We start from the raw sequence: 24,563 nt of genomic DNA on the forward strand, positions 1-24,563 counted from the left end.
GGTTCCGTTGGCAGTGGCGGTAGCTAAGGCTGTGGCGGCGGTGGCCGCGGGGCGGGCGTAAGATGGCGTCTGCGGCGGCGGGAGCCCTGGGCCTGCTGTGGGGCTGGCTGTGGAGTGAGCGCTTTTGGTTGCCTCAGAACGTGAGCTGGGCCGATCTGGAGGGTCCGGGAGACGGCTACGGCTACCCGCGCGCCCGACACATCCTCTCGGTGTTCCCGCTAGCGGCGGGCCTCTTCTCCGTGAGGCTGCTCTTCGAGCGGTGAGAGCCCGAGGCGTGGAGGGCCGGGGGCGGCCCGAGGGTGGTCCGGGGGCGCGCAGGCCCGGGAAGCCGCGGGGCCAAAGACCAAGGGCCGGAAGCAGAACTGAAGAGAAAGCCCGGAAGCTGGAGGAGCCGGGGCCGCGGCGGAGATGCTCGGAGCTTGGTTGAGGTGGTCCTGGAGCCTGAGTTGAGACCGGGAATTTGAGGCGTGGGCAAGTGAAAGAGTGAGGGGCGAGGGAAACGCTGGGCCCCTGCAAGTTTAGGTCCCAGTGTTTTCTTGGGAGATCTTGTGGGCCTTCTGCTGACCTCCACCGCTCCTACAGGAAACAGGTTGAGTGTGAGTCCGGCAGAGACCCTGACACGGATAACTGGAAATGGCTAGGAGAGCCCGAGCTAGTTGGGGAAGTGGAAGCCGAGGGTCACCGCAAGCACCAGACGTTCCAAGTAAAAGGAGTGGGTTCATGAGACTCAAAATTTGTGAGGACACTTTAGCTTCTGAGTTGAGGAAAACGAGATTAGTTAGGCCCCTGATTTGTCAGCTCATGGACGTTTTGTTTGTTGGTATGATAGAAGAAATCTAGTTGGGATAGGGTGTGGTGAAGCCCCAGGCTTCCGAAGTACGGGAAGGTGTCAAGCGAGCTGCAGTACGGGCCTTGGAGGCCTCAGATGGAAGGAGTGGTCAGTCGTCTTGAAGGGATGGGAGCCATAGGGTTTATTAGAAGACTTCTGTGTTGAGCCAACTTCTAAGTGAGGTTAGAAAAATCACAACATAGTTCGTCCAATCATGTGCTCTTGGTAAAAGTGATTTCACCTTTCTTTGAGTGGTAGATTGTATCTGTTGGGTAAAATGAAGATATTCACTGAGGATTTGATGTGGTGATTTTATAATGTGGATTTATAGCTGTGTGTAATTTTGATCAAACCTGTTCAGACTCCAGGAAAGGAGACGACTTTCTACATAGGTATCAAGTAATGAAAGTGACACTTTGACGTCTTCTGTCCGTTTTACCTTTATCCACAGCAGAAATGACTGTAATGCAGGAGTGCCCTTTCTAGAATGGGAATATGTTTCAGACCCAACAATCTGTTATTCTTTGAAAGATTAATATCTGCTTTTTATTAGTTCTTTAATTTGCCTCTTTCTTTTTTTAAAGATTTTTTTTTAGTTGCAGATGAACATAATAGCTTTATTTTATTATTTTTTATGTGGTGCTGAGGCTCAAACTCAGTGCCTCACACTTGCAAGGCGAGCGTTCTACCACTGAGCCCCAGCCCCAGCCCTTAATTTGCCTATTTCTGACACAAAAAATCTTTTTTGAAAATTTACTTATATGAAGCTAGTCATTCATCTATTTATATATATTGTTTATCTTTTATTATCAAAATGCTCTACCAGACGTTCAATTGCAAAATATAGATGCTTTTTAGCTGAAGCAAATGAAACCCAAAGATCTAAGTGCTTTTTGTAGGTCCCTCAGAAACTTATGTTGCAGTTTTTTAAGAATATAGACATTGTATTAGTATTCATGGCGTGGAGGCACATTTGTCTCTGTTAGGAGTAAACTAGATCCAGGTATTCTTTTCCTCAATATCTGTATAGAGGTGCTAAAAAAACAAACAAGCAAACAAACAAAAAAAAAAAACTAGAAAGGAAATGCAGTGACTATAAAGGAAAATAAAGAATTCAAGACAGGAAAGTAAAGTTCATTGTCATCAGAAAAGATTATTTGCTTTTCACATAAATGTGGTAATTCCCCTTTGTTATTAGTAATATAGTTTGTTGCTTATAAACACCTCATTTTATATAAATTTGTGTATCTCTTCAGATTCCAAAGGGTTCCCGCAGATGGCTAAGGACATATATCCCCTGACAGAGCTGCTGGAAAGGATCTTTTTTCTGTGGAAATTCTATCTGAATGTTTCTATGGTGCTCCAGTGTCAAGGGAGTAATGGTAGATAGGAATACAGAGCTAAAAGCATTCTAGTATATTTCTTGGCTAATAAGGACAGACACTTTGTTTGTTTCATCTTTGTGCTTAGGAAGATTTAACCCTAGAAACAGTCTAGCTATTTTAGTACCTTTTAAAATCCGCTACCTTAGTTAATAATTATAATTGACTGATGAGTTACTAATTCCTCTTTTTTGTACTGGTGTTCTATATAGGTAATAGAAACCACTCTTTTGAATGTAATTTTAAAAACTTACCCAAAATATTAGAAAAATTAGTTTTTTTCTACATTTTCTTATTTCTCAAATCCCTACCTAGTTTCTAGAAGTAAATAATTTCATATAATAGTTGTAAACTGTTACAGTGTACAGACTGTAAACTAAATCTTAGAAATATCTTACAGCTATCAGGTGACACATGCCAATAATCACAAATAATTGCAAGGCCTATGCAGAGTGATTGTAAATTTAAGGCCAAACTGGCAATTTATTTAGGGACATCTGTCTCAAAACTTTAAAAGGGCTGAGGTATTAGCTCAGTGGTAGAGCATTTGCCTAGCATGTGTGAGGCCCTAGGTTCAATCCCCAATGTTGCAAAAATAAAGTGAAGGAAAGATAGCATTCAAGTTTTCAGAGATTGCAAACTCACCTGGAGGAGGAGCTAGAACCAGGATTCAGGTCATTTTCCCCAGGTCAGTGTTCTTTACACTTTATAATTTGCTATCTTTTCTGATTCCTTTAGCCCTCTTGCAGGTGCTAAGATTTAACCTACTGTTCCTATTGAGTCTTAAACTATTCTCCTTGAAATTTGTATCGTTTTAGGACTTTCTCAAAGAATATAGAATTTATGATTAGTTTTACTTTCTCATCTCATAAACCACACTGAGCATTTATTTTTTGTTTCCATATTTCCTAGAGAACTGCAGCCTTCTGACCACAAACAAACTCTGTCTAGCTATTTGTCTTGGTGGGACTAGGGTATAGCTCAGTGGTAGAGTGCTTGTCTAACTTATGTGAGGCCGTATGTCCCATCCTCAGCACTGGAACCAAAACAAAAATAAAGAAGTATAGCAGCAATTATTACTTACCAAAAAAGATTTTCTTTTGTGGACCTCTGTTGACTGGTTGTACTTTGGTAGTCTGTATCATACACAATGTCTCAGATGTATGTACTTACTAAATTATTGAAAGGTTCCGCTCATCAGAGAAGTAATCTATAATTTAGATGGTTGGTTTCATTGAGAGAGGTGAGATTAGAATTTGTCTCTGTTGTTAAATTTCACCGTATGTATTTGCATATTGTGCACTTTTCTACATCTCTTATCTTTCCTTTTCCTCCTCATACACATACTTATGTTACCCTTGTTTCCTACCACAAAAGAAACAAACTCTTCCACTTTTTGCTTCCTTTAATATTATGTTGCTAATTGAAATCTTAGAGAAAGAGTGATCCAAGGTAGATCTGTTGAGTTTGACTTAATTTTTTTTTTTTTTTTAAGTACTGGGGATCAAACTCTTAGGGTCTTGTTCATACTAGACATGCATTGTATCACTGAGCTACATCTTCATCCCTTTTTACTTTATTTCAAAAGAGGATCTCCCTAAATTGACTAGGCTGACCCTGAATCTGAGATCCTTCTGCCTCAGTCTCCTGAGTATCTGGGATTACAGGTCTTCATCACCATGCCTGCCTTAAACTAAATCATAAACTGTTTGAAACTTAATATCCACTTACTTGAGCACTTGGTCCTTGGGATCAAGTAGGAGATTAATAATATTGATACCATCAGATCTATATAGGCTCATGTATTTTTGAATACATTATTGAAATAGGAACTTTATGTTGCTGGAAGAAAGTTATTTTGTAAATTATTTAGTAGATATATAATCTTACTGCTGCTTATTTTTGTTTGTTCATTTGGCTTTGAATTTGTGATCCTCCTGCCTCAGCCTCCCAAGCTGCGGGAATTACAGGCATGCCCACTACACCTGGGACACTGCTGCTTATTCCAGTTCTCTCTTCTTTCCTCACTTCAAGGCATCTCACTGAGGTGTCTAAATAATCTTCTCAATACCATTTTCTGTCACTAGGGGACTGTACAGGCTTACTTTTTGGCTGTCATATAACTGACAACAAGAGTAGTGACTCATTTTCTTATGCATGTTTTTTTTTGTGTGTGAGGGGGAGCATGTACTAGCGATTTAGCCCAGGGGTGCTCAACTCCTGAGCCACATCCCCAGCCCTTTTTATTTTTTATTTTGAGACAGGGTCTCCCTAAGTTGTTTAGGACCTCACTACGTTGCAGAATTTCGTATCGAACTTGAAATCCTCCTGCCTGAGCCTCTTGAGTTTCAAGGATTGTAGGTTTATGCCACATCACCCAGCTTATGCATCTTTCTTTCTTTTTAATATTTTTTTTAGTTGTCAATGGACTTCATTTTATTTATTTATATATGGTATTGAGGATCGAACCCCTTGCCTCACACATGCTAGGCGGTGCTCTATCACTAAGCCACAATCCCAACCCTTATGCATGTTTCTTAACCGCTCATTTCATCTTCCTCTTAAGCCTTGCTTCCTCTGCTGCATACTGCCTCTCCACCTCTCTCTTTTCTCCCCATTTCTACTAAGTGAAGGAAGAACTTATTTCCTCTTCCTGATAGGACTGCTGCCTTCCTCCCAGATTTGTATCTTGCCAAACATTGTGACCCAGTATTAGTAGGTCCTTCAGACAGAAAAAAGGATTTAGGAAGAATGGTCATAGCTGCTGACTAGATTGTAAGTGGCACAGACACAGCCCATTCCACTGCATTCCTAAAGGTATTCTGTTGGGCTTTAATGAATTGTAAATCACAGAATTAAATGAGATTTGCAAATCCAGCAGAGCAAAATTGGAAAAGATGGCCACATGGCCTGCCTTTATCTAAGAGCGCACCTCTTAATAAGTTCCAGAAGGTCAGAGGCCTTCTGTGTCTCTCCTGTCTGGGAAAAAAATTTTCCCCAGCCATTTCTGCACAGTGGGTGTTGATGCTCTGTAGACAACTCAGTACTATCAAGCCTGAGATCAGGTTCCTGAGTTATCCCTAGAGACAATATATTTGTTACTGAAAAGAAATATGTCAGATATTTTTGCCGTAGCCACTTCCTGATTCAGAAAATTGGGGTCTTCTAGATAAGTAAAGATTAATAAAGGAAAGACAGTAGTGAAATTTATACTTTCCTTAAAGAGTAAAAAGGGGGAGATATACTATTTTGACTTCCTCTCCAGACATATTTTCAAAGCCAACTTCTAAAGAATCTACCAGGTTGTAACCTCTTTGTACTGTAATCTGTTTCTATTTTATTTTTAGGAAATATAATTATTACTGTAAAAGGATTTAACGCTAACCATTTCTAACTTTAAAAATAAAACAACAAAAAAACTGAAGCAGATTTTCCTAGATAGAAAGAATAATTCTCTCTGAAGTACCTTGAATTATACTGTCTAGCACAGTAACCACTAGCTATGTGTGGCTCCTGGAGAATCCAAATGTGACAAGTCAGAATTGAAATTTTTAATTTTTATATATTTTTAAAATTTTTACAGTGTTTACTTATTGACATGATATTTTGGATATATCAGGTTAAATGAAATATAATCAAAATTAATTTTACTTGTTTCTTTTTTACTTTTATAAAATGTGACTACTAGAAAATTTTCCATTGCTGGGCATGGTGGCATATGCCTATAATCCTACCTAAAGAGCTGGGGGTAGCTCAGTAGTAGAGTGCATGCCTAGTGTGTGAGAGGTCCTAGGTTCAATCCCTAGTACTGCAAATTTTTAAAAAAATTATTTAGGTGCTTCACATATTTCTGTTGGACAGTACGGATTATAATGATTCCACAAAAAATTGATGAGAAGAAACTTTTAATGAAAATACATATTTGATTCAGTTTTTAGGACCAAAAGGTGTTGGATATTGCTTTAAACAATATGACTTCTGAGATTGTAGTAAAAATGAGATTTTAAAATGTAAATTATTTATTGATTCTTGTAAATAACCAGCTATTCTGTTTTGAATAATATTTGATTGACCGGGGTCGGGGGGCATTGAACCCAGGGCCTTGTACATTCGAGGCAAACACTCTACCAGCTGAGCTATATCCCCAGCCCTTGACAGTGACTTCTAACCAACCTTTGCTGTGTATTTTGCTTTTCCCTGTATATCTTCTCAGTATTTAATGGATTTATTTATTTATCTATCTATTTATTTATTTATTGGCAGTGCTGGGGATTGAACTAGGGACCTTGCACATACTAGGCAAGTGCTGTATAATTGAGCCACATCCCCAGCTCTCTTCTCAGTAATTAATGCTCTATAAACATACAAGTTTTTCAAGTACTTAAATATACATAGGAAACTGCATAGCCCTGAGAAGTCAATGAGAATAATCACTATTGTATCTTTTATAAATAAAATACAGGATTTCTTTTTTTTTTTTAATATTTATTTTTTTAGGTGTAGAGGGACACAACACAATGCCTTTATTTTTTTATGTGGTGCTGAGGATTAAACCCGGGTCCCGCCCATGCTAGGCGAGCGCTCTACTGCTGAGCCACAATCCCAGCCCCAAATACAGGATTTCTTTTTTCTTTTTTTTTTTTTTAAGTTTTTTAATATTTATTTTTTAGTTTTCGGCGGACACAACATCTTTGTATGTGGTGCTGAGGGTCGAACCTGGGCCACACGCATGCCAGGCGAGTGCGCTACCACTTGAGCCACATCCCCAGCCCAGGATTTCTTAAAGAAGATATTCCTTGTAGACTTTAACTTTTGGATAGTGTCTGTATTAGAAGTGTCAATCATAGGCCCAGGGGGGGTCTCAAACAATGTCAGATTGTTGCAGTTATGTTTAATTCTTTTTAGGGAAATCTCTGATCATAGACTGAAATTAGTTAACTTGAATTTCTACTGATTCTCCCAAATCAGTGACCTTCTCCTTCAAACTGTGGCTTCAGTATAAAAAGGTGAATAGTCATGGTTTATACCCTCTAGAAGAGAGCCAGAAAATCCATGGTTAAAATATAGTGTAATAAGTTAGGTACAAGATGATATGGGAGTTTGGAGAAAGTGGATTCAATTCTTTTAAATGGTTGTTAAGTATAGGTTTAGTGTCTCACTGAAAAACAGTTATTTCTTGGACTATAAAGGATAATAAAATGTCTTCAGAAATAGCTTTTGTTACCTGTTTAATCTATTTATTTGGCTCGTGTATGTGCAAGTGTGTGTGTGAATGTAGTTTCAATTTTAAGTAAATGCATTAAGTTGTATAATCAGCTACTTAAGAAATGGTAAATATGTTTAATGAAAGGAAAGAATGTATTTTTCCTATTATTTTGGCACTTATCTTTGTGTGTGTATGGTACTGGGGATTGAATCTAGGGTTTTGTGTGTGCTAAGTGAGCACTGTACTGCTGAGCTACATCCACAACCCATTTTTTTCTTTTATTTTGAGACAGGGTCTCATAAAAGTTGCCCGGGCTGGCCTCAAACTTGATATCCTTCTGCCTCAGCCTCCGGAGTAGCTGGGATTACAGGTGTGTGCCACTGCACCAGACTAATGTTCTTTTCAATAGAAGTCTTCTTGTATATTAGAATGATTGGATTTAATATATAAACATTCCTTGAGAAAAACACATCTATTACTATAGATCCTTTTGCTTCTATCTAGATAATCTCAATTGTTTCAGGTTTGATTTTTTATTATTTTTTTAATAACTTTATTTTGTTTATTTAGTTTTATGTGGTGCTGGGGATTGAACCCAGGGCCTCATACATGCTAGACAAGTACTCTACCACTGAGCTACACCCCCAGCCCAGATTTTTTTTTTATTTTTTAATTTTTTTACAGTGTTAGGGATTAAACACAGGGCCTCATGCACATGTGAGGCAAGTGCTATACCACTGAGCTACACTCCCAGTCCCTGTTAATTTTTGTAATTTATTAAGATTCCCTTAAGCTGGATATAGTGGCACATGCATATAATCCCAGCTACTGGGGAGACCAAGGCAGGATCACAAGTTTGAGGCCAGCCTCAAAATAAAAAATTAAAAGGGCTAGAGATGGGAATGTGGCTTAGTGGTAGAGTACACACCTGGGCTCAATTCCTAGTACCATAAAAAGATAGAAAGAAAGATAGTTTTTTTTTTTTTTTTTAAGTTGTAGTTAGACACAACACCTTTATTTTGTTTATTTATTTTTATGTGGTGCTGAGAATTGAACCCAGGGCCCCACACATGCTAGGTGAGCATGCTACTGCTGAGCCACAACCCCAGCTCCAGGAAGATAGTTTTCAAAAGGAAAAATATTTACTGCGAACAACACTGTAAATCTTTTTAATGTCTGATTTAATAGAAGACAGTGGATTCTCTTCACTGGCTTCTGTATTCTATCCTTTTTAGAATGTTTTTTTTTATTGAAGTAGATGAATAAAAGCTGAGTTTACCCAGATATATTGTTGATATATTGTTGAAAGGGGAAAAGAATTTTAATTGCCATTTCAGATAATTTGATGTTTTACTTTGATACTACACCAAAGCTTAAATAGTAGGGTTTTGTTGTTGTTGTTGTTGTTCTGGGAATATTTGTTTTTTTGTGGTACAGAGGATTAAACCCAGAACTTCATGCGTGCTAGGCATGTTGCTTTACCGCTGAGCTACATCCCCAGTCCTTTTATTTTGAGACAGGAATTCTAAGTTGCCCAAGTTGGACCCCAAATGCAATCTTCCTGCCTCAGCTTCCAAGTAGTAGGAATTACAAATGAGTGATAAGAAGCTTGGCAGTAGTTTTTCTTAAAGATTGGTTGCAGTGTGGGATCTGAAATCATACCAATGAGCTATTTGTGCTCTTATGTTAAAATCTTTTGGTCTATATTATGAGTGTTTTTCTTTTTTTAATATTTAGTTGTCAGTGGACCTTTATTTTATTTATTAATACACGGTGCTGAGATCAAACCCAGTGCCTCCCACATGCTAGGCAAGTGTTCTACCACTGAGCCACAATCTCAGCCCAGTGGTTTTTTGTTTTTTTTTTTAATCCTCCAAAAATTTATTCAGTAAAAGGACAAGGCACAAAATAGGATATAGTTATATTAATTGCCAAAAGAATGTTATATTAAATAAAGTCTGTTCAAAATTTATTTTTTAAAGACTAAACAAGAATTCCAAATGTCTGTGTGAGAATGTTTAACCTGTAAAACATTAGAAAAATTAATATTAGAACCCAATCTAGGGCAAAGCCTACAAAAGAGCAAATGTTACATAAACCCCATGATACTGATTATAGCAAAGACACAGATTAGCAAGGGTGCAGCACACAGGCCCTACAGAGCTCATGGGCAGAACCTGGGAACTGCAGTTCCATTCCTAGACTGGAAACCCACAGACATGCTCCCATGTAACCCAAATGTCAAGGTGGGGACATTTGTCGCAGGTTCTGCTCAGTGAGAACAGCAAGTGCCCACCTCTGTTCTGCAGGCTGGGGAGACCATGTGTTCAGCAGGTCAAAGGTAGCCAACACAAGGACCCGTTGGCCTCCTCAAAGGCTCCACAGGATCTGCAGGACCGGCAGCCATAGAACCCATGCATATTCATTAATGTCCTGAACCTCATTTGTCCTTGTCTTCAGTGCCGCCACCCTCTGGGTTTGTATATGTCATGGCAGAGACCAAGGGCTCCTCTAAGGACTCTGAGGATGAGAGGAGCTTCTGAAGTATGGGAATAATGCAGTGTTGGGCAAAAGGTCCAAAATGTAAGGGCCCTGAGACCAGTCTGCCGCTGTGGTTGCTGGGGGGTCCTCCTGGATGCTGCATTCAGGGCCCACCAATGTCTGACATGGCTGGAGAAGGTGGGGTTTGCTGCTGAGAAGATACCCAAGGGCTTGGGTATAGGGAGGCTGCAGAAACATGGGGCCACCAGGAACATCAGGTCAGGGATAGCAGAGGCAAGAATCTGGCCAGGGGTTCTGTGGGAGCTGCTCCGGCCCCTTTGCTGAAGTTGCTGTCAAGATGATTTGGCCTAGAGGTTCTTGAACCAGACCTGAACTTGGCACTTCTTCCATTTGAGCCTTTCAGATAGGGCCATCCCATCCTAGTAGGTCAAATACTTGGTCCTTTGGAACTTTTTGCAGTTGGCATCACTATTCCTTATATAGGCATCTTGCTTCTGCCTTGGAGGACCTGGGAGTACTAGGGGCAGTGTAAGCACTGGGAGGTCTGGAAGAACTGGATGCACTTGGAGGCTATGGGGCACTGATGAGCCTGAGGCCCCTGGGGGACACAGGAAGGGGGAAATGTGGGGCAAGGGGAAGTGGGGAGCCCAGTAAGTCACTAGGTTCTTGCATCCTAGATCCTATTTGGTTCCTGCACATGGGATCCTATATTATGTTTGAACGGACATGATGGGTCATTTTGAAAATACTGGTTCAGTTGGGTGCGGTGGCACATGCCTGTAATCCCAGCAGCTCTGGAGCTGAGGCAGGAGGATCAAGATCTTGTTCAAAGCCAGCCCAGCAAAAGTGAGGTGCTAAGCAACTCAGTGAGACCCTGTCTGTAAATAAAATTCAAAATAGGGCTGGGAATGTGGTTCAGTGGTTGAGTACCCCCAAGTTCAATCTCCGGTACCCAAAAAAGAGAAAGAAAATAATGATTACTGATTCACAGAGCTATACAAATCTCCTACATGTTAAAACATTTCATTATACAATATTGAAAGATCAAATTAATTTTATAACCAATCTCATCAGTAAAGTTTTGAAGTTTTAGGAAGTTGTCACTTCAGAGGCAGATAGTAAGTTTTCTAAAATTCTAATTTTCACTTGAGAGCTTGAATTTTATCATTGGTAACAATGTTTTTCTTGAAGTGACAGACTCATATTCCTTTTCCAGAAAACATACGCTAATGACATTAGTTTTTCTGTCAGTCATTTTTTCAGGTAAAAATAGTGGTGTATAAAAAGGATTTCGTTCAGCTCACAACTCAGTCATAGCTCACAACTCAGCAAATCAGTCATACAAGTGCCTTTCTTTTTATATTTTCTGGGAACTGACCCCCAGGGGCACTTTACCACTGAAATACATCCCTAGCCCTTTTAATATTTTATTCTGAGACAGGGTCTTGCTAAATTGTTTAGAGCCTTGCTAAGCTCCTGAGGGTGGCCTCAAACTTGCTGTCTTGCCTCAGCCTCCTGAGCTGCTGGGAACAAATACATTTCCTTGAGACAACCACAAATTTTGGTATACAGAAGTACTTTGAGTATCATTCCATTTTATCACAGAATATTTTTAAAAAATATACTCAAGGGTCAAGATATCATATAGTTAAAATTTTGTATTGCTTCATCAAGGACATTTTATGCAAAAAGGCTTTGTGTGTGTGTGTGTGTTGTGTGTGTGTGTGTTGTGTGTGTGTGTGTGTGTAGGTACTAAACCCAGAGCCTCATGCATGCTAAGCGTATGCTTTACCACTGAGTTACACATCCAGCCCCAGGCATTTTTTAAATTGAAAGGACATAGCAGTACAGTAACTACTAGTGCAGTTTGGTGCCACTGCCTTGATGTGAGCTAAGGTGCTGTAAGTTTTATCTATCCTTACTTTGCATCATCATTGCAAATGTCATCACAGTTAAAAAGACAAATAATGTCTTCATATTATTATAAAGTTTTGTATGTTCAGGGAACCTCTGAGATCTGCAAACTATGCTTTGAGGCCCTCTGATTTAATTGAATGAGATTGCCAAGGGTGAGTGTGTAGAGTACCTGAAAAGAATGCTAAGGAATCATCATACTTTAGGAAAAGGCAGAGGAAAAATAAACCCAAATGGAGATAGAAGTAAGACAACCATATAGTATTTGATAATACTAGTACTTAGCATTTAATAAGTGTTTGCTTTGTCCTAGGTACTGTACTGTTCTTTAAGTTCTAAACGTTGAATTATAATAATTAAATGAGGTAGGTTTTTACTATCGTTATTCTCATTTTACAGAAAAGTGAAGTTCAGAGAAAGTAACATGTCTTAGGTGATTTAATTAACAGTGTATATGTACCAGACAGTGTAGTTCTGCCTAAGAGGTAGAGAAAACTAGGGAAAGAACAGCAGTAAGGAAACCAAAAGAAAAAAGCCTTTCAAGAGGGAGGGCATGGTCAGTAATGTAAAATGTTGCTAAGAAGTCAAGATATAAGACATTCATTTGGTTTCACAGTAAGTAGATCATTGATGAATTTGGCAAGAGCCGCTTCAGTTAAGTGTAGGGACATAAGTAGGGAGGTCAGAGAGTTGAGGAATGAGTGGGAGTTGGAAGAGAAATCATGAGGAAAGAACAACTTTTTCAGGAACTTTAGTTATGCAGTGAGAAAGCCAGAGGGTGCTAGGCTCTGGGAAAAACTTGAATGTGTTTAAAATCTGATGAGAAGATAATAGAAAAAAAAGAAAGAAAGAAAATGAAATTTCTGATCAAGAAGAGGAGGAGCTGGGTGCAGTGGTGCATTCCTATAATCCTAGCTACTTAGAAGGCTGAGGAAGGAGGAACTCAAGTTCAAGGACAGCTTCAGCAACTTAGTGAGACCTTGTCTCAAAAAGGACTGGGGATGTAACTCCGTGGTTAAGCATACCTGGGTTCAATCCTCAGTGCAAAAAAGAAGAAGAAGAATACAGTATTTCTCTCCTGTGAAAGCTGAAGAGGAAAAATGAAAAGTATGGTGGGGAATCTCATGAAAATTAAAAATAGATCAATAGAGTAGAGAGGGATGGAGGAAGGAAGCGAAAGGGAAAATTATATTGGCCAAACTATATTGTTATACCATGTGTATGTACTAATATATAACAATGAATCTCACTGTTGAATACAATTATAAAGCATCAATTAAAAAATATGGGGCGAGGCTGGGACTGTAGATCAGTGGCAGAGCTCTTGCCTAGCATGTGTGAGGCACTGGATTCAATCCTTAGCACCACATAAAAAAACTAAAAGGCATGCTGTCCATCTACAACTATATATATATATATATATATATATATATATATATATATATATATATATATATGTTTTTTTTTTTTTAAATGGGATGGAAGAGGGCTGGTGATATAGCTCAGTTAGTAAAGTGCTTGCCTCACATGCACAAGGTCCTGGGTTCAACCCCCAGCACCACCAAAAAAAAGGGGGTAGGTGGGAGAGAATAGCTTCAAGGCCCAGAGAGATTTCATTTTTGATGTGATTAGCTTTAGATCTAGTGGTTCTGTTGCAGGAAGTTGAAGGCAGTTTCTTCCCTTCTTATCCCAAATTTTGGCTTTTTCTACGTATCTCCAAATTACCAAATCTACTGGATACTGAAATCTTTGCCTTAAATGATCTCTGCCCTTTTTGATACAACTTCAACCTCTGGCCTTCTCTTCCCTAAATTCACTTTAAAAAAAAATTTATTTATTTATTTATTCTAATTTGTTATACATGACAGCAGAATGCATTTCAGTTCATAGTACACATATAGAGCACAATTTTTCATTTCTTTGGTTGTACCCTAAATTCACTTTTTTAAAAAAGATCTTTTTTTTTTTTTAGAGAGAGAGAGAGAGAGAGTGTTTTTTTTAATGTGGTGCTGAGGATCAAACCCAGCCCCTCACACATGCGAGGCAAGTGCTCAACCACTGAGCTACAACCCCAGCCCAAATTCACTTTTTATACTGGTGTTTACCAGGGTTATCACCTCAGTTCTTAAGTTTATATTTCTTTTTTTGCAATCATATCCACACTCACAAATGTAACTACCACTATATCCTCATTCATTTCTATTTAAATATATTCTCCCTCTCCCTGCTCCATGAAAATATATATGTATGATATATATTTTCATGGAGCGGGGCGAGGGAGAACATTGGTGTGAGTATATACACATATATGTACATATATGTATATGTATGTATGAATAGATATACATATATGTGAATATACACACACCAATGTTTTTCAAATTTATTTGCCTCTTAGTTCCACTTCAATCTCCCATAGATACTTCAGGTTCAGCATACAGAGAACTTATCTATTACTCCCAAATGTTTTGTCTTAGTCTCCTTTGTTGAGGCAGTATAGTTAATTTAGTTTCCCAAGCTACCCCAGGCCCCATGCACCCCGCTGAGAGCCAAGATCAATATTTCAGCATAAATATAATCCATTGGTGTTATTTGTCATGATACACTAATTAAGAAATTTGATGATATACCAATTAAGAAATTTGAAAAATTTTTGTATAAGGGATTGAATTCAGGTACTTCACCATTGAGCTACACCCTTAGCCTTGTTTATTTGTTTATTTTGAAACAGGATCTTACTAAATTGCTTTGGACCTCACTAAGTTGCTGAGACCGGCCTCAAACCTGCAATCCTCCTGCATCGGACTCCTAAATTACTGGGATTATAGAAATGCAGCACAGCTCTTGGTTGATCTGAACTTTAAAATTTGTATATAATTCACGTCCATCGGTGATTTCACAACAAGTCACAAATATAGAATTGATAGCTAGATATAATGGTGCACGTCTATAATCCCAGCAGGCTGAGGCAGGAGGATTGCAAATTCAAAGCCAGCGCAGGAATTTAGGGAGGCCCTAAGCAATTTAGAGGAATGCTGTCTCAAAAATAAAAATAAAAAGGGCTGGGGAGGGCTGGGGATGTGGCTCAAGCGGTAGCGCTCTCGCCTGGCATGGGTGCAGCCCCGGGTTCTATCCTCAGCACCACATACAAAGAAAGATGTTGTGTCCACTGAAAACTAAAAAAATAAATAAATATTGAAATTCTCTCTCTCTCTCTCTCTAAAAACAGGGCGGGGGGGGGGGGGCTGGGGATATAGCTCAGTAGTTAGCACCCCTGGATTCAATCTCTGGTACCAAAAACAAGGGTAGAATTGATAAAATCGCTCTTATATTTGATATGGGGAAAAAAAAGCATTAGGTGATTTCGTTTTAACTAATTTCGTTTTAACTAACCCAGTAGGTCAGCTACTGCCCTGTATTAAGGGAGCAGGGAAACATTAGAATGAAACAATCTCTACAAAGCAGGACAAGTATATTACCTTCATGTTGAACCATTAAACTCATGTTCTGAAATAGCATGTGGAAAGCAATAAGTTTCAGAGGCCACTAAATGCCTACTTACTCATACCTACCAGCAAAGGGAAGATTTCTCTGACAAATTATTTTAAAACTTGGGCAGTAGATTGACTTGAAGAAGACAAAAAAAAAAAAAAAAAATCACAAGATATTTTGGATTTCTCAAATTTCATCTGGTGTATAGTTTTCTTTTTTTTAATATTTGTTTTAGTTATGATGGATACAATACCTTTATTTTATTTGTTTATTTTGTACATGGTGCCAGGGAACAAACCGAGTGCCTCACGCATGGCAGATGTGGCGTATAGTTTTTAAACTATGATCTTACAACCTTAAAAAATTAGAGTTTTTGTTTATGTGGATAATATCTAATTGTATAATGCTTTATAAATTAAAATTGAAAAATTTAATATATATTTATTTCACTTAAACATAATAATGAACTAATTACATGGTAATATAACATTTTATGAAAGACTAGCTTTTCCAAAATAATAAGAGTAACATTATTTTACATTTTTGTAAATTTTTAATATCTGGCAGCTATAGTCTCATGTCAGCTTTTGCATTCAGTCTGTTAAGAGATGTCATGTAATCTATGGGAAATTCCACAGCACTCATTTGAGAGTAAGAAAAAAATAAAATTTTAGAATTATTATGAAAATAGTTTTAATAGTTTTGACCTTGCAGTAAAGGTCAAGATCCCTCAGGGATCTTCAGATCATACTTTGAGAAATGCTGGTTTAGTAAGAACAATTAATGCCAGTCTCTTTGTCAGGAATTTGGCATTAGGTGAAATTCCAGAAGTAGCCTAGATACCTATTTATAGGTTATACCAAATGCCAGCCTTTTTTAAAAAAATTAATTTATTTGTTTGGTGCTGAAGATCAAACCCAGTGCCTCACATGTGCTAGGCAAGTGCTCTACCACCGAGCCACAACCCCAGCGCCCCCAAATGCCAGCCTTTTATATGATATAGAATGACTTTTTTGTAGAAGTTCTGATTTCAGGGAAAAAGAGAAGGAAGAAGTGATTTCAAATTTTACTTTCTTCATTAAGGTAATTCATTAAATGAGTAACTAAATCTATGCATTTTTTAATCAGAAATTTAAAAAATTGTTTTCTAGTCATGTGCCTTTTGAAAAGATCATAAAACTTCATGTGTGGCACAAAGTAGGTGCTCAATAAGTATTTGTCAAATAAATGTTTTAAGGGTCTATTCAGCTGAAACCATATGCCAGCAGCTTTATATTTTTCACTGAACTCTGTGAACTAATGAGGGCAGGATGTGAGCTAATGACACAACTCTAGAACATTAAAGTTTACTCCAAGGTCCAGATAGAAATAATGATTAAAAAAAAAATTGAGGCTTCATTCATGTAAGGAGGACACACACCTGTACCTATTATATCTAAGACGGTTTCTTGTCACCTTCTGCTGAAAGTATCAGTGAGTACCCAGACTGAGATCCATTTTCACTGAAAATAATAGTAAAAGTTACTTTTTCCCCTCGGTGCTGAGGATTGAACCCAAGTCCTTGAGCATGCTAGGCATGTACCCCAGAGGTACAACCTCAGGAATAGGTAGCTAAGAATCTAAGTACTGGACTAGACATGCATTATTGTCATTTCATTTTTTTAATGAAGCTGTGAGGGCATGGTGCAATGGTGCATGCCTGTAAACCCAATTACTTGGAAGGTTGAAGTAGGAGGATCACAAATTCAAGTTACCCAATCTGGGTAACCAGCAAGGCCCTATCTCAAAAAATAAAAGGGCTGGGGACGTAGCTCAGTGGTAGTATGTCCCAAGGTTCCATTGCGGGTGCTACAAAAATAAATAACACTGTTGAGATGTTATCCTCATTGCATAGGAATAATTTTTCACAAGATCTTTCAGCTGTTATATCTGTCTAACTCTAGGTCCTAAACTTTAATCACCTGATTGCCTCTGGATTGAGGAAGAGGCCTGGGTTGGGGATAAGGAATTGGAAAGGCTGTTTTCTGTGTTTGGATCTTCCTACAGTTTTGTCAATGAGAAGAGACAGATAATACAGTTCTTTTTATCTCTAATATATCAACCAACTCAACAACAACAAAAAGACTGCCTTAGTTATTCTTCTGAATCCTGGTTAATTCTGGATCCAAATTGAACTCCAGTTGATTAAGAATGGATGGGTTTCTCTAGACCTGTCACTTCATAGTTACTGAGCAACTGCTGAGCACAGAACCTTGGTAATACAGAAGCAGTCTATTCTCTGTACAAGGAGTTTTGCTTTTTTTAGAGAGAGAGAGAGAATTTTTTAATATTTATTTTTTAGTTTTCGGCAGACACAACATCTTTGTTTGTGGTGCTGAGGATCGAACCCGGGCTGCACGCATGCCAGGCGAATGCGCTACCGCTTGAGCCACATTCCCAGCCATGTACAAGGAGTTTAAACATAAGTGGGGGATTAAAAAATATAACTGGTGCACAAAATAGTATACATCAGCAAATATAAAATAAGGGACTACGAGCTTTGGCCTCTGAAATTTTTTTGCCACCTGTGAAAAAGAGAATTGGTTACAGATGTGACTAATTTTGTACTCTAAATAAATGTTTCCCTAAGGCTTAGGAACTTTGGTGATAAAAGGCAGATAATAAAGTTCCTTATCCTCAATCCCTCCCTTTAAGATAATAAATTCTGGTTTCAAATGCAGTTCAAAAAATAAAATAGGTCAAGGACACCCCAGTCATATTTCTTTTTAAATTTCTTTTTGGATATTAATGGACCTTTATTTTATTCATTTATTTATATGTGATGCTGAGAATCTAACCCAGTGCCTCACATATATTAGGCAAGTGCTTTACCACTGAGCCACAATCCCAGCCCTCCCAGTCATATTTTCATCATGGAATTCCCTAAAATGCTAAGAGGGCTAAAACTTTTGTTTTATCTATAGCATCCACATTTACTCATTTATTCAATTGGGGTTATCAGTATCTCTGCTTTTATAGTCTCCATGTAAAACTGGTTTTGATATATACTCAAAGTGACTATATAGAGCTTTTCTTTTCTTTCTCTCTCTCCCTCTTTTTTAAATAGAACTTTTCTGAGAGTTTATACACCTTTCCTGAAGAACCAAGAAATAGTTCCTCAATTTTCAAAGATCTCAAATTTAGAAATTAATTGTAACCAAATGATAACATCATAGAATCTTAGATGCAGAGAAAAAAATCTTAGAAATCATCTGTTAACCCTTCTTTCTGATGATGAAACAGACCCAAGAAGTATTTTGTTTTGTTTTGAGTTTTATGTTACTGGGGATTGAACCCAGGGGCTTTCTATTTCTGAGGTGCATCCCCAGCCTTTTTGTAAAATTTTGAGAAACGGGGTCCTGCTAAGTTACCCAGGATGACTTAGAACTTTTGACCTATCTACAGCCTCCCAAGTAGTTGGGATTACAGCACCTGGTTTAGATCATAGATTAAATGGCATAACCCCATTTATATGACTGATTAGTGGTAGATCTGGGACTAGAATCAAATATTAAGGGGTAATTTTTTTCTCACCCTTCTTAGCTTCCTGATTTCTTTTTTCAGACTCCTGAACATTATAAGTATTTCTGTAATCTTTTGATTAGGCTGGAAGATGATCAAGACCCAGGATATCTATATTTAGGAACAACTCGGTCTCACTTCATTTTTCCAACAGAACTAGGATCTTTGCTGGGGCATAACATACTTAGTATATGTGAGACTCTGGATTCAGTCCCCAGCACCAAAAAATAAAATGATAACAGCAACAATAAAACAACACCAAGAAAACTTCCACCAGCCCATGTTAGGCCTCAATGTATGAAGCACAAGCTTTAACCACTGAGCTTCACCCCAGCACTACTTGATCTAAGGAAAATTACAATTTATTAAGCACTTCCCTTGGGCCAAGTTGCTCATATACATTATCTCATTGAATACTTTTAAGATTCTTGTGAAATAGACCAGTGCTTCTCACATTTTAACAGGCATATGAATCTTTTGGGAGTCTTGTTAAAATGCCAAGTCTGGGATAGCAGTATGCATTTTTAAAAAGCTTCCAGGAAAATGCCGATAATGGTTGTTGATCTGTGGACCATGTATCGAGTAGCAAGGATGTTGATATTATAGGGAAAAAAATTGAGGCTTGCAGAGATTAAATAACTTTCCCACATTTATATATGCAATAAGTGGTAGTGATTTGGCCCAGATATGTCTGACTCTAAAGCTTGAGATGTGATAAGAGAAGCCAGAGAAAAAATGAAAAAGAGAGCTCTATGTTCCAGCATTTCTTAAATAGGTCTCTTTTCAAGTGAGTCAATGGCAGAATCTAGGACTAAATAAAAATATTCTGGCTCCCAGCCTTATGTGTTTCCCCTTTTTCCTCCCACTTATCTACTAATCAGCATTTTCCCTTCATGCTTAGCAAACCATATTTAAAATCGGTCTTTGGATTTTTTTCCATTACAGGTTTATTGCCAAACCCTGTGCACTCCATGTTGGCATTGAGGACAGTGATCCTCATCTGGCTCAACCCAATGCCATCCTTGAAAAAGTGTTCATATCTATTACCAAGGTGAGTGAGCCAAGAAACAGGAAAATTCACATGAAGCGTTGATCTAGAAAACACGGAAGAGAGCTGGGGTTGTGGCTCAGTGGTAGAGCTCTTGCCTAGCATGTGTGAGGCCCTGGGTTTAATCCTCAGCACCACATAAATAAATAAAATAAAGGTATTGTGTCCATCTATAACTAAAAAAAACAAAAAGAAAACATGTAAGAGGGGATAAGAATAGGATGGGATGATTTTTCACTTTTGGATAGTTTATATGCCTATAAGGAGAACTTTCAGTCCTTTGGGTAAATACCTTTCAGTCATGGTCCTTAAAAAGTCAGGTTACACATCTTTGCATTTTAGGCCTAGCAGTCACCTCCACCCCTCTTAGGAATAGTTCTAAATCAACTTTTTAGTTTGGGTTTTTAATGCCCTCTTTTACTCAGCCTGAATTAGAAGACAAAACAAGGACATGTATGGGTGAGCAGTAAAGGTCCTTGATGTGTAAGATAGAATGTTTTACTAAATATTATTTTGGGGTGAAACCTAGAAAGACAACCATCACTTGAGCCACTGTGGTTATCATCCCTGTGCCACTCAGCTAGTCAAAGGGATTTAATGAGGGGTTTGAGGAGAAAGGAGTATTCTGATTCTGATAATACATCTACAGTATCCTGATGAGAAAAGGCTGGAGGGCCTGTCAAAGCAACTGGACTGTGATGTCCGAAAAATCCAACGCTGGTTTCGCCATCGGAGGAATCAGGACAAACCCCCAACGCTCACTAAATTCTGTGAAAGCATGTAGGTATGCAGAGGGAGGTAGGGAATGAGGAGGAGGGTGGGGATACAAATGACTGAGGTTTTCATTTTTGGAAAATTATATTATCAGAACAGTTGATGGATGTGGAAGGCTAACCTATTATTATAAATAGGAAAGAAGAGAATTGGAAAACTGGTCACCCTAGTTTCTTGGACTTTTTGTCATTAAGTTAGGTGTGATTCTTTTTTGTTCCCCTTTTCCAAATAGAGTGGGAGTTAATTCCTATAAGTGTACTTATGTAGGTAGGTATATGCACACCCCTGTATACCTTGATAGAAATGGTACCAAAGTTTGCTCTAGATTGACATTTTCATGAGAAGTATTCCTTTTCTGCAAAATACTATACTTCAGTTTACTAGTGTTTTACGAATTATTCTCTAAAGAAAACAGTGTATTAGCCCCTGATATGCAATGAAAAAAAGCAGGTACTATTACGAAGGAAAAAGATAAGGAAGAAAAGTTGATTACAGTCGTGAAAAATCTATTTTTTATAATACTTTTGTTTTATTTATTTATATGTGGTGCTGAGGATTGAACCCAAGGCCTTGCACGTGCTAGGCAAGCGCTCTACTGCTGAGCCACAACCCCAGCCCCGAAAAATCTATTTTAAACAAAAGACTAGAAGATGACTCTCTTTGGCTTTCTAGGTAAAAAGTACATGTTCCTATTTTGGGAACATATCCTATTTCTTACCAGTAATTGTCTTATCCCCAGATACGTTATTTTGATTTCCGTAGCCTCAAAGACTTTGTTTTGAGTGGACATTTGTCTAACCTCTACTCTTTGCCCACCCAGGTGGAGATTCACTTTTTATTTGTGTGTATTCTGCTATGGAATTAGATTTCTCTGGTCGGTGAGTCTGAACTTTCTCTGGTCTTTGGGTTCTAATCATGCTTAGATCTAGAGATAAAAACTAAATATCTTTAGATCTTTATTTTTCCTTTAGTTTTTGTCCGTGATGCCCAAAGCCCCAGTTTATATGCTAATAAATTGTCTTCTGCCTGGGGTTTCTTTTCCCTAACCTGATTTATATTTCTCCCCAGAATAATGCTAATAATAATAGTAATAATTAAATAATTAAATAAGAATAATATTTAATGATTCACAAGGCTGCTGACAAAAATCCTCTTCTTCCAAGGAGGGCAATAAATAACTCTTTAAAGCTGATGAGAAAGCCGGGTGTGGTGGCGCACGCCAGTAATCCCAGCAGCTTGGGAGGCTGAGGCAGGAGGATTGTGAGCTCAAAGCCAGCCTCAGCAATGGCAAGGTACTAAGCAACTCTGTGAGACCCTGTCTCTAAATAAAATACAAAATAGGCCTAGAGATGTGACTCAGTGGTTGAGTGCCCCTGAGTTCAATCCCCAATACCAAAAAAAAAAAAAAAAAAAAAAGCAGATGAGATAGACATTATTCCTGCTTTCTAATTAATTATCAAGGAGGAATTTCAGGCTTTTTTTTTAAAGAGAGAGGTGAGAGAGAGAGAGAGAGAGAATTTTTACTATTTATTTTTTTAGTTTTCGGTGGACACAACATCTTTGTTTGTATGTGGTGCTGAGGATCGAACCCGGGCTGCACGCACGCCAGGCGAGCGCGCTACCGCTTGAGCCACATCCCCAGCCCGAATTTCAGGCTTTTTGACTCCTGGTTACATGTTTTTTTTTTTTTCTTGTACTGCAATATTCAAATAATCTGAGTCTTCAAAATAGATGAAGCAAAAATGGCAGAACTAAAGGGAGGTAATAGAAAAATATATAGTCACCTTATTGATAGTTATGGAATACTACATCAGCAACTGAAGAATACACGTAATTTCCAAGTACACATGAAACAACTAAATAACCTATCGAGCCAGTGAGAAATCACAAGGGAAATTAGACAATATTTTGAGCCAGGAAGGAGGATTACATGCTCAAGGCCAGCCTAAGCAACTTAGCAAAACCCTGTCTTAAAATAAGAAAGACTGGGAATGTAACTCAGCGGCAGAGCCCTTGCTTAACATGTATAAAATACTGAATTTAGTCACCAGTTAAAAGACAGAAAGAAGTGAGGGAGGCAGGAAGGAAAAAAAGAAGGAAGAAAATATTCATAATTGAATTACACTGAGCGTACTAAAATACCAGAATTTGTGGGATGCATCTCATGCATTCTTTGATATTTATGGCTTTAAATGTATATATTTGAAAAGAGGTTTAAAGTCAATGAACTTATTTTCTACTTAGGATCTATAGGAAAAAAAGTCAGTTGAAGGAGATAATAAAAAGTAGAGACTGGAGATTTATTTTAGAGGTAGGGCCTAGCATATACAAGGCCCTGGGTTTGATCCCTGGCACAACAAGAAAAGAAAAACAAAAGAAGTGAATGAAATAGTTATTAAACAAACAATGGATAAAATTGATAAGCTCCTAAGGGAAAAAAGAGAATAGAAATTATCAGTATGGAGTGGGGTTATTACTACAAGGCCTATAGACCTTTTTAAAGCAGTTTTTTTAGTTGTAGATGGACACAATACCTTTATTTTATTTATTTATTTTTATGTGGTGCTGAGGATGGAACCCAGTGCTTCACATATGCTAGGCAAGCGCTCTACCACTGAGCCACAACCCCAGACCCGCATAGACATTATTGAAAGGATAATGAGGCAGTATTATAAATAATTTTATGGTAATAATTTCAACTGCAGAAATGAAATGGACAAACTCTTTACATTAAAGGATGTAAAGGATGTAATTGTAACTTCATTAGAGATGATTACTTTTGACTTTTGAACCTAATATCTAATATGTAGATATCTCTCTCTCTCTCTCTCTCTCTCTCTCTCTCTCTCTCTCTCTCTCAGTTATCAAATGGGATCATTATCTTTCTGACTCCTTGTTTCTTATATTCCATGTGGTGATATTTCTTAAAGCTATCCAGGAGCTCTTCCTGCTCGTATTAACACCACAAAGCCTAAGTTTTTCTATTTATAATGCTTCTTGTAGAAGAAAAATGTAGCCACTTATTGATCCTTTAAGGATTCCTAAAATCTGTCAAGAGGGATTCTTTTTTTCCTGTCTTTTGCCCCTAGCCCAGAAAAAAAAGAGATTATTATAGGGTAGATCTTGAAACAAGATGGGTGAGAATCCTGAATACTAACCTGGGTTATCTCTTTTTTCTTAGTCACCTTGGTTCTGGGACACCCGACAGTGCTGGCATAGTTATCCATATCAGGTAGGATCTGAGTATTTTCAAATGGGCCTTGTATGTGTGTAAGGCAGGGTGGGTAAGAGTGCATTATCATTCCTAGGACCAGTGGCACGTTTCTTTGATTTCTTCAGTAATTAGGTACTGAGTCCCTTTGAGTCATATATTTGGGTTGTCTATTGGGGGGGCCCCTGTAGCACTGAAGTCCAGTGAGCTCTTTATTCTAGGTTCTACATTATATTTACCCAAATTGGATCAGAAGGAAAAGCAGTTCACTGGCACTTAATGGTGTGCTTTCTGGTTCAGGCAATTTGGAATCTCCTTAAAAGCATCTTGGTTTTCATATTCCATGTGGTGATATTTCTTAAAGCTATTCAGGAGTTCTTCCTGCTCTTATTAACACCACAAAGCCTAGTTTTTCTATTTATAATGCTTCTTGTAGAAGAAAAATCTAGCCACTTAATGTACATTTTCTGTACTAGAAAAATGTCAGGGGTGGAAGAAGGGAAGATGTGAGTATATTTAATTCTGTGATAAACAGTAATTGCCCAGAATTCTAGACAGTCACTTGATTATGTTATACAGTATGCATTAACCTTGTCTCATCTCTAAAAGATGACAGTTAAAGATGTATATGTGGAGGAGCAGAG

The 24,563-nt window shown here is 38.1% G+C and overlaps 1 protein-coding gene across 6 annotated transcripts in view; it reads left to right on the forward strand.

Moving 5' to 3' along the window:
• The window catches only part of Cers5 (ceramide synthase 5), a 32,246-nt gene continuing 7,683 nt past the window's right edge, over positions 1 to 24,563 (forward strand). Inside the window, exons 1-5 of one of the 6 annotated variants that reach the window (XM_027949818.2) lie at positions 1 to 259; positions 19,832 to 19,937; positions 20,584 to 20,714; positions 21,529 to 21,586; positions 23,890 to 23,940. In XM_027949818.2, coding sequence (XP_027805619.1) covers positions 63 to 259; positions 19,832 to 19,937; positions 20,584 to 20,714; positions 21,529 to 21,586; positions 23,890 to 23,940 — 543 coding nt within the window. In that variant the 5' untranslated portion in view covers positions 1 to 62. Of the gene's footprint in view, positions 260 to 393; positions 429 to 454; positions 472 to 496; positions 597 to 7,721; positions 7,788 to 19,831; positions 19,938 to 20,583; positions 20,719 to 21,528; positions 21,587 to 23,889; positions 23,941 to 24,563 lie in introns of those variants that run through there. The other 5 variants (XM_027949820.2, XM_027949819.2, XM_071609854.1 and 2 more) reach the window with 5 other exon arrangements.

This window comes from Marmota flaviventris, chromosome 3, assembly GCF_047511675.1.
Source record: "Marmota flaviventris isolate mMarFla1 chromosome 3, mMarFla1.hap1, whole genome shotgun sequence".
Taxonomy (NCBI): domain Eukaryota; kingdom Metazoa; phylum Chordata; class Mammalia; order Rodentia; family Sciuridae; genus Marmota; species Marmota flaviventris.